The 10,204-nt window shown below is 59.3% G+C and overlaps 1 protein-coding gene across 1 annotated transcript; it reads left to right on the top strand.

Annotated features, from left to right (window-relative positions):
* Positions 1-414: 414 nt before the first annotated feature.
* On the top strand, positions 415-9,923 carry RP1L1 (RP1 like 1). The gene is made up of 3 exons (XM_031442125.2): positions 415-1,023; positions 2,542-2,683; positions 4,249-9,923. The coding sequence occupies exons 1-3, from the start codon at positions 415-417 to the stop codon at positions 9,921-9,923; spliced, it is 6,426 nt and encodes a 2,141-aa protein (XP_031297985.2).
* Positions 9,924-10,204: the final 281 nt, after the last annotated feature.

The following is a 10,204-nucleotide window of genomic DNA, read 5'->3' as shown; positions in this document are numbered from 1 at the left end:
AGAGGGTAAGAGAAACAGCAAGAGGATGGGAAGGAATAAAGGTTTATTGGATGCTCGCTCTTTGCCAGGTGCTCTGTAGTGTGAATTCATTGACTCCTTATAAACCCCGTGCAGACGAGTGTGGCTGCATTTGAGCAGAGCAGATTACATCGTGAACCTCCTGGGTCACACAGGCAGGAAGTGGGAGGTGGAGATGGTGGGATTTGAACTCAGATCTATTTGATGCCAGATGCTTGGCCTTTTTCCTATTCGTCAAAATGGATGAACCTGCCTCTACACGCTTGAGTGAAGCAAGTTTGGGGTGGGCAGGGAGCACCTCTGTACCAAGGGGAGAGAGAAAACGCAGAATCCCGTGGGTGGCTCTCTGACCCTCGCCTTACTTTGATCTGTTACAGCTGCCTGGCCCCCCCGACCATGCACAGCACCCAGAGGGATGCCCAGGCCCCCAGCCACCCTGCGTGCCTCCTGCCTTCTGTGGCCCGGATCCCCTCGGTCACGCAGGTCACGCCAGCCAAGAAGATAACCTTCCTCAAGCGAGGGGACCCCCGGTTTGCCGGGGTTCGCCTGGCTGTTCACCAGCGGGTCTTCAGGAGCTTTGGCGCCCTGATGGATGAGCTCTCCCAGCGCATGCCTCTCTCCTTCGGGGTGCGCTCCGTCACCACGCCCCGCGGCCTGCACGGCCTCAGCGCCCTGGAGCAGCTGCAGGATGGTGGCTGCTACCTTTGCTCCGATAAGAAGCCCCCCAAGACCCCCATTGGGCCAGGGCGGCCCCCGGGGAGAAGCCCTCCCGCTCAGCCGTCACGAGATTTCGAAGGACGCTGTGAGGCACCGGGAACATCCTCTTCCTGCAAAAGTCTCAAAACCCCCAGGAGGATAACGCTGGTCAAGAACGGGGACCCTAGGCTCCAGCAGACCGTGGTGCTCAGTCACAGAAACACCAGGAACTTGTCGGCCTTTCTCAGCAAAGCCTCGGATCTTCTGCACTTTCCCGTGAAGCAGGTGTACACGACCTGTGGGAAGAAGGTAGGCTGCTGAGGATGACATTTCCTTACGAAGTTCTCTGGACCTCAGCTCAAGGCACTTAGCTGGAACAGGGGAGTTATGCCTTAATAAGAGGCACTGGTTGCTCCTGCTACACATTAGAAGTGAAGAGAGTGGAGACATTCAGTCGGTTAAACACACGCACGATGGTTATTCATGCTTTTAGCTACCATTTAGCGAGCACTTTGTACCCTATGGCTTGCACACTTTGATTATTTTCTTATCCAACCCTCTTAATACGGGTGAGAGTTCAGTGTAAGAAACAGAAACTTCTCCAAGAAACTTCAGCAGGAAGCAATTTAACACAGGGCATCAGGGGGCTTCCTGATCTTGGGAAAGCTGGAGTGAACCCCATGCGGGGTCTGCAGAATGGTGCCCAGCATCCTGCAGAAAACTGCCACCTCGGCCTGAAGCCGGTGTGGTTACTGAGCTCAGGATCACTTCCCTGTGGTGGGACCCAGGCTCACAAAGCCGGACCAGGACGCTGCCACGGCTGCATCTAGACGCCCAGCAGCATCAGGGTGCCGGGTCTGGCCGCTGCAGCCCTAGCTGCCATGATCGCTCGATACCCACAGACTTGCTTTGCAACAACAACCAGAAGGAGAAGCGGTGGTGTCTACCTCTCCTGCCTTCCCAGTCCTGAGCTGCTAGATGGACAGTGTGATCCGCATTCAGCCTAACTGTAAAGAAGGCTAGGGGATGTGATTTTTGCCTTTGTAGGTTTTGCAGAACATGAATGTAACCAAAGGCAGACGGGCTGGAAGATGGAGGTTGATTGACCTAATCCACACAATCTCCCACAGTCTAGTCCTGTGGCTACGTGACACCTCTATACACCATTCTGCTAGTCCTTAAATTTGAACAGCAGCTGCTGCAGCGTGTTCCCAGCTAAGAGTGGAACCATCCTTCCTACGATCGAGACATAGTCACCTGCTCCCCAAAGTCATGTCAGTGCTGCACCAGCCATCCTCCAGCCCAGTCACAATCCCACCTTTATAGCCTCTAACTTAAGATTTAACTCTCAAGTCCACAACCACCAATTTACTTTATATAAAGCATTATAGGAAAGGAGGAGCAAAAATATGGGAAATTGGTTTACATACACGCCTAGCAGAGCTGTGAAGAAAATTCGAGCATTTACTGCAAGGCTATTGTTGGTATTAAGTTTCCTCCCACCGTCCATTCCAGGTTCCCGCTGCCCTACACCTGACTGTGGTTATGGACCTGATGGAGTGACTGGGTCACTATTCCTGTGGTCCTTGGAAATCCTTCCTAAATGGGGCTGCCGTGATCTTGTGGTCACTTCTACCACTGAATGTGGCAACCACAGAAGCTGTCCCAAGGGGTTCCCTGGGCAACATGTGACCTCCTCCCTGACCCCATGGCATAACAACAGCACCCTGTTTCCCCTCGATAATCCAACACTGAAACCCTCCATCTCACTGGGCAGAGGGGGATCCTGCAGACCAGGCCTCCTGACTCAACTCTCTCCCTCCTCAGGTAGACTCTCTGAAGGGTCTGCTGTGCAACCCGCCGGTGCTGGTGTGCGCCGGCCATGAGCCCTTCAGACCTCTGACAATGGAAGATGTCAGAAGGAATGGAACTGAAACTTTATCTGGGCAGACTTCAAGGAATAAGTATGGTGAGTTCGTTTTGGAGTATCCCCAATCTTATTTGACACTGAGTGGAGGTTCAGTAGGGCTGGACAGGTTTCCTTTCTAAATAATTTAGGAAACCTACCTTTGGCCCCAGTTCTTGGGCATCCCAATTGTTTTGGGGTCTTTCTTGCCTCTTCCTCCTTGTCATCACTATCAGCTTTAACTGGGTTGAACATTTGACTGGGAGAGGAGAGAGGGGAGTTTGGAATTTAAAGAGAACAGGGATTAGGGGATCTGGAACCCTAAGCTTCTAGGATCTAAAATAAACTTTATTAAGGACCATGATGGACATGACATTATACAGGCAATGGACCATGAGTGTGTGGCATTTGCATCTTTCAAGAGTCATGACTCTCTTAGGCAACAGTGGAGGCCAAACAGACCAAAACAAATGATAACTATCAATCATCCATTGGTCCATGTGTATAGCCGAGAAGTCTTAAGTGCCAGAGGTAGGCTTTGTTATTTTAAAAAAAGAAAAACACATTATTTCAAAAGCACAATTGATACATGCAGAGTAAAAGTTTCAGCAAAATTATTGGAGCGACAATGGACAGACCTGGGTGAATAAACAAAGTAATGCCCTTGTGAAAGTCTGTTAAGAGAATGACAACAGTGGTCCCAGTAACCGCCACACGCCAGGGGCTGGAGGCACAAACCACCAGCCACAGCTCCTTCTCTAGAGGAGCCCCAGTCTCATTTGGTGCTGACGGGGGAGCAGGGCTTGGCAAAACCGTCTCCTGCCCAGATGGACTCAAGGGGGTCTGCTCTGCTGCTGGCCATCAGCTCGGCTTCCGCCAGCCCCACCCTGCCAAGCTTTAGCTCAGGAGAGGAATTGAGAAAGTCCAAGAGGCTTCTTTCTTTCTTGGGGTCACGTCTTTCTATCCCCAGTGACCCCGTCTTCTTCTCTTTCGTGGCTGAGGGGCAAGATTAGGTCTCAGGACCTGCTATTGTGTGTCCAGGTCCTTCCTTGCAAGCATTTATCAACCCCAAAGCTTGATGAGGGTTAAGATGATAAATCACCTCTAATAACTGCAAAGCACTTTACAGTTTACAATCAGGTGTGTATGCGGCAGCTTACTCATTGTGCTTCCTGGGCTGGGGGCGGGTATAAGCAGGTCCAGGACTTAGCTCCGGGCACCGCTGCTCTGCAGCCAGCTCCCCTGTCTGTTGAGAACCTGCTCTGGGCCAGCAACCCTGCAGGAAGTTTTAGAGGCACTGCCTTGCATCCTCGAAACAAACCAGCCAGACACCATGACTCTTTTACAGCTCAGGAAAGAGGCTCTGCCAAAGACTGCACAGCTAGGAAGTGGCAGGGTGAGGCCGAATTCAGACGTTAAGTTCATCCTGCTAGGCTCTGCAGGTTCACCCCCTGGCAGCTCTGCGGAAGTTCATTCTAGAACGATTTCTGTCCTTACTGCTGGTTTTGGAGGTGGCAGGGTGTACAGACTGGGAAAGGCTCACGACCAGCCTAGATTCTTCCAGCCCGGAGCTCCTGCAGCAGCTCACTGTCCTTCCCTCTTTTCTCTCACTCTTCCTCGTGCACCAGGGAGCTGGGGGCCAAAGGCCAAGCAGAGCATCATCCACTCACGGTCCAGGCCGGGCAGCAGGCCGCGGCGGTCTTCCTTGCTGTCGGAGAGGTCTGGGCTCAGCGACCCCTCCGTGTCCCTACCTGGCACCTGCATGGGCCCTGCTCCTGACAGGCACCCTGGGGACATGCCTGTCCAGCTCGGCCCATTGGTGGCTGGTGATGACATTGAGAAGAACATCCGCATGAACCAGGATGGCAGCCTGTCTGTGGAGATGAAAGTCCGCTTCCACCTGCTGGGGGAGGACCCGCTCCTGTGGTCCAGGAGGGTCAGGAGGGCGAGCACTCTCACGGCAGCCAGTGGGGAGGGTGCCGTCCTGGGGGAGGCAGATCCCCCCCACTGTGTGTGGAAGGGCCACCCTGGGGACCCCACAGAGCTTGGGGGCCAGGGACTGGAGCCCTGCAAAGCAGGAGGCATGGGAGCCTTTGACCGTGGCCGGTGGCAGCCAGGGTCCCCATACGAGATCTGGATGAACCCCCTGTACGGCTCCCAGGGAGATCAGACAGCCTCTCGGAGGAGGCCCGGGCCGACCCAGGGCTCCCACTCCAGGGTCCCCCGGAGCCAAGGGGTTGCCACCAGGAAAAGAAGGAGCAAGGACAGCATCAGCCCTGCCTCCAGTGACAGAGCCCCCGAAGGCTCAGAGCCAAACTCTTCCTGCTGCTCCAGGTCCCTAGAGGATGGCAGGGGCAGCTGTGACCTACATCTGGCCTCCAGGGCTGGTGAGGGCCCAGGCAGAGGAGCAGCACTGGGCAGCAGGGACCATCACAGCTGCCTGAAACCTGGGACCCAAGGCCCCACAGGCCCTCTTCCTGACTCCTCGGCGAGTGCCGGGTCCCACGAGGAGTCCAGTGAAAGGGGTGAGCTGCACCCGGGCTGCCCCAGCAAGGTGAGCAGGGTCATGACTTGCAGGGGGACCACCCAGCAGGGAGGCCGCAGTCCCCCCACCATGAGCCCCTCATCTCTGAGGAACAAGGACCCACAGGCTGAGGTGAGTGGACAGGGCAGCAGGCACGCCCCGGCCAGGAGTGGGTCTGGGATGAGGCTGCCCTTGGCTTTGGGCCGGGCTGGCCCTGGGGACAATGCAGGAGGCCGTTCCCCACTTTCCGCCTGCGCCTCAGCCCCGGGCGGGAGCAGAAAGCAGGAGGGCAGAGCCAGCCGTCTGTCCTCACCCGGCACTTCCGCCAGCCGAGGGGCCCAGGGGGGCCGCCCCAGGCCGCGCCACAGCTCAAGGGACCCCCACAGCCTACTCGGCTCGCTTGTGTCCAGGTCAGTGCCGGGGACACCCAGCAGAGGCGGGGCCCGCCCAGATGGCCCAGCGCCCGGCCTCTCTGAAAGCCCGGGTAGCACCAGGAAGTGGCCTTCCTGGGACCCAGGGCCGCCCTTCTCGGCCTCTCTCCATTCCCAGGACACGCGAGGGCTCAGCAGCGCCCCCATCACCCCTGTGAGCAATTCCGACTGTGCTTCCAACTTCTACCCACCGAACTCGCCCTCCGCTGAGACCGGCCCTGAGTTCAGGGCGTGTTCACCAGCTCCCACACCTTCCAACACATCCGGCTCTCTCAGCTCCCAAGCTGATGGCCTGGGCGGAAAGGCAGGGGGTGATGGTCCCAAGGCTTCCTGGCCCTTGGTCCTGCCAGTCGGGTGGCCTGAGGGAGGGAGGTGGCAGGGATCCCACCGAGGCAGCTGCTGCTCACAGATGAGTGTATCCCCAGCCCGCGGGTCCCCCGGTGGGAAGACATGGCCGCTGCCGACCTCCCAGCCTTGGGGCAGCCAGGGGCCCTCCTCTGAGGCCTGCTTGGTGTGCAGCAGGTACTGCCCCATGCCCCCCAGCGCACGGCCCGTGGGCAAGAAACACACTTCATGCAGCCACAGCCACAGTGTTGGAGACCATGGTGCTGATGGGAGGCTGGGAAGGGGCAAGGCCAGGGAGGGAAAGCAGGGCGCGTGGCGCCCTCGGCCCCCCGACTCTCAGACAGGGGCTGCGGGGAGACCAGTCAGAGCTGTGAGAAGGGGCAGCCCCCACAGTGATCCCAGGCTTGGGAGAATGTTCCAAGGAAGGTTTGCGGGTGGAGGGGAAGGCCTCGGAGAGCAAGAGGAAGGTGGCGGCTTGGTGCTGGGCGCCCTGCCCCGGGCCTCCCCAGAAGCCGTGGTCCGTGAGTGGCTGAGCAACATCCCGGAGGAGCCGGGGCCCGTGAAATATGAAATAGTGGATGAGAGCATGGATGGGGCTGCGCATGGCCTGGAAGGCCCTGCGGAGGACCCTGGTGACGAACGTTCCCCTGATGGCCTGGAAGGGCCAATTCAGGCCAGAGGCTCGTCCCTGGAAGGAGCCGCCAGTGAGAAAGCAGAACCAGATGGAGCCCTACCGGTGCCTGGTGGTACTGATCCCAAGTCAGGAGACAGCCTTCCTTGCAGCAGAGTTTCAGAAGCCCCCATGGAGGTGGGGACAGACAAAGGAGCGGTTGCAGACTGCGGGATGGGCCAGAGCGTGCTTCCCAGTAGGGTCTCTGCCTCTATACAGATCATGAAGGCGCTGATGGGCTCCAAGCAGGGCCGGCCCAGCAGCCTCCCTGAAGTGTCTAGCTCCAAGGGCAAGAGGCTCAGCCGCTCAGCCCAGGCCCTCATCACCTGCCTCGCCAGGCTCCGCTTCTTTGACGACCACCTTGGGTCTCCCGCTGGCAAAGGGAGGTTCATGGACTCTCCTAGGTACCAGGAGCTCCTGAGCACCTTCCAGGCCCTGTGGCCGGGCTGTGGCCTCGGGCACCAGGAGCTGGACTCAGGTCTCCGCGAGCTCGGCTGGGGCCAGGCTCTGCCAGGCCCAGGCTCACATGCTGCAGCTGAGGACTTCACACCAACGTCCTCCTCTGGGGTGGACGTCGCCAGTGGCTCCGGAGGCTCAGGGGATGGCAGCGGACCCTGCGTGGTGGGCTGCACCCTGGCCCCTGAGAGGATGGAGCTGCCCTTGAACATCCCCTGCCAGAGACCTGATTCCAGAACCTCAGGGAACCCAGAGGATCTGGGGACCCATCAGCCGAGTGATTCTGATGCTTGTGCTACCAGCAAGGATGCGGCAGAAAGAAACAGCGAGGAGCAGCTGCTGGGCAGTGACCTAGACCAGGGGGCTGAAAACATGATGCAGGAAGAGAAGGTAGAATTAGAGGAAATGAAAGAAGAGAAAGAAAGTGCAGAGCTGCAAGAAGAGGGTGTCAAAGGGTTTCCAGAAGAGGAAGGTGTCACAGGACAGGAATTGTCAGGGATGGGCTCTCAGGATGGGATGGGAGCCCGGGAAGATCGGAGCCTGCAGGAAGAGGAGGCAGGAGGCCCTCCCTCGGCCACACTAAGCCCTCCAGGGAGGAAAGAGAACCCGACAGAGGGCCCCAGGAGCCTCAGAGAGGGAGACTTCGATGCCATTGCGGCTCAAAGTGGCTCCAAAGCTGAGCTCACTTTAGAGAAGTTGCCCAAAGCGACTGAGACAGGCTGTGGGCAAACCCAGGCCGCGCTCCCCCAGGGAGCTGGGGAGACAGGCCCTCCTACACCTCGCAGAGGGTCTCTGGGGCCTGACCCGCTCTGGGTGTCCAGGTTGCTGAAGAAGATGGAGAAGGCCTTCATGGCCCACCTCGCCAGTGCCACGGCCGAGCTCTGCGCCCGCTGGGACCTGCCGAGCAACGACCTGCTGGACCAGATGGTGGCTGAGCTGCAGCAGGACGTGGGCCAGCGGCTGCAGGACAGCGTGGAGAAGGAGCTCCGCAAGATCCAGAGCCGGGTGGGGGCCACGGTGCCTGGGCCGCCCAGGGAGGACCTCCGGTGGGAGGTGTCCCCGCAGGCAGAGCAGCGCAGACGCCGCCTCCGGGGTCTGCGGGACCTCTCGGCCTTCTCTGAGCAGATGTGGGGCTGGGGGCCGCCCTCCTTCTCCCTGGAGGACGCGCCAGCCCTCAGCGCAGCCCTGGGGGCCCGGCTGGAGGAGGAGGCGGGGAGGGACGAGTTCTGTCCCTGCGAGGCCTGCGTGAGGAAGAAAGTGGTTCCAGCCTCCCCGAGAGACAAGGTGGGGGTGGCCAGCACGCCCATCAGAGAGGCCTTTGACCTGCAGCAGATTCTGCAGAAGAAAGGAGGGTGTGCGCACTTGGAGACCAAAGAGGCTGCTCCTGCAAAGAGGGAGATGGTGCCCCTTCAGAGGGACCCCTCTGGGACAGGTGCTGTCCAGGGAGCCGACGGAGGCCTGGAGCTGGGCTCAGGCCAGGGCCCTGGGGTGGCGGAGAGGGGCGAGGCTGAGGGCAGTCGGACCCTGGGCAGAGATGAAGACCCCCGGGGGGCGGGGGAGGAGGCAGCTGCTCAGAAGAGAGAGAGGCAAACAGATCCCTGTGGAGGCAGCGACCCGGAGGGGCCGGAGATGGAGGAGCAGGGCGTGGGTGGGAAGGAAGAAAACTCGGGGGTGGGCTCTGGGGCTGACGACACTCTGGAGGGCGACGCCTCGGGAGGAGGTGACCGAAGTCTGGGAGGACAGAATGCTGGCGCCGACCCCGCAGAGGCCCAGGAAGCTGAAGGGGAGCCACAGCCCAAGTCAGGAGAGGGACACGGGGATGAGGAAGAAGAGGGCCCTCAGGCTGGCCCGGCAGACAGCCAGTGGGGTGAGGCTTCTGGAAACGGCAGCCCAGACTGGGAGGGGAGGCCCACACCATCCCCGGCCCCCGGTGCAGACACCCCCCACCAAAGGTCAGGCCCGACAGCAGGCCTCTCCTCCTTCAGCGCGTCGTCTCTGGGGAAGTGCTCTCAGCTCTCCCAGAAAGGCTCTGACGATGAGCCTTCAGACAGACACACAAGAACTGCTGCAGACGAGTCCAAGGGCATCTCTGGTCCAGAGAGAAAAGTCACCGGCATGTGTCCAGAAAGCTCTGCCTCTGAGCAAGAAGGGGACCCCTCAAGGACTCCAGAGCAGAGGGAAGAGGAAGGACCGACTTCAGAGCAGGGGGAGGAGGAGGGACCAGTTCTAGAGCAGGGGGAGGAGGAGGGACCAACTCTAGAGCAGGGGGAGGAGGAGGGACTGACTCCAGAGCAGGGGGAGGAGGAGGGACTGACTCCAGAGCAGGGGGAGGAAGAGGGACTGACTTCAGAGCACGGGGAAGAGAAAGGTCTCACTCCAGAGCAGGGGGAGGAGGAGGGACTGACTTCAGAGCAGGGGGAGGAGGAGGGACTGACTCCAGAGCAGGGGGAGGAGGAAGGTCTCACTCCAGAGCAGGGGGAGGAGGAGGGACTGACTTCAGAGCAGGGGGAGGAGGAGGGACTGACTTCAGAGCACGGGGAAGAGAAAGGTCTCACTCCAGAGCAGGGGGAGGAGGAGGGACTGACTTCAGAGCAGGGGGAGGAGGAGGGACTGACTCCAGAGCAGGGGGAGGAAGAGGAACTGACTCCAGAGCAGGGGGAGGAGGAGGGACTGACTCCAGAGCACGGGGAGGAGGAGGAGGGGCCGCCTCCAGAGCAGGGGGAGGAGAAAGACTCGACTCCAGGGCAGAAGGCAGAAGAAAGTTCTGACTTAGAAGATGAGAAGGTAGTGAAGAGTCTCACTTCCACAGAAATGAGGTTTAAAAAGCTCCCCACAGACAGGACAGATGGCTTTGGCCAAGACGACTTAGATTTCTAGAGCTCCAGCTGTGAGATGGTCTTGAGTCTGGAGCTCACCCCACTGGAGATGCACAAAGAACACGGGCAAAGATCAAGGACTTGCCAAGGACAGCCACCCCAGGCTGCCCGGGGTTCCAAATTCCGGGCTTCTGAGGCCCCCTGCCCATCCACGCAACATGTCAGGGAAGGGCATCTCAGATGCACCCCGTTATTGGAGGTCAGCTGCCCCCTCCCCATATCTGTCTGCTGACCCCAGGAGAATGGAACTGACTGGAAACGGTCCAGAACAGTCCCCAGCTC

This window comes from Camelus dromedarius, chromosome 36, assembly GCF_036321535.1.
Source record: "Camelus dromedarius isolate mCamDro1 chromosome 36, mCamDro1.pat, whole genome shotgun sequence".
NCBI lineage: Eukaryota > Metazoa > Chordata > Mammalia > Artiodactyla > Camelidae > Camelus > Camelus dromedarius.
Note: the sequence above shows the minus strand (reverse complement) of the source record. Positions and strands in the feature narration are given on the sequence as shown.

Excerpts from the sequence above, each read along its gene's own strand:
- RP1L1 (XM_031442125.2), top strand. The coding sequence starts at position 415 with ATGCACAGCACCCAGAGGGATGCCCAGGCCCCCAGCCACCCTGCGTGC. Across the intron at positions 1,024-2,541 it reads ACACGACCTGTGGGAAGAAG|GTAGACTCTCTGAAGGGTCT; the intron begins GTAGGCTGCTGA and ends CTCCCTCCTCAG. Across the intron at positions 2,684-4,248 it reads GACTTCAAGGAATAAGTATG|GGAGCTGGGGGCCAAAGGCC; the intron begins GTGAGTTCGTTT and ends CTCGTGCACCAG.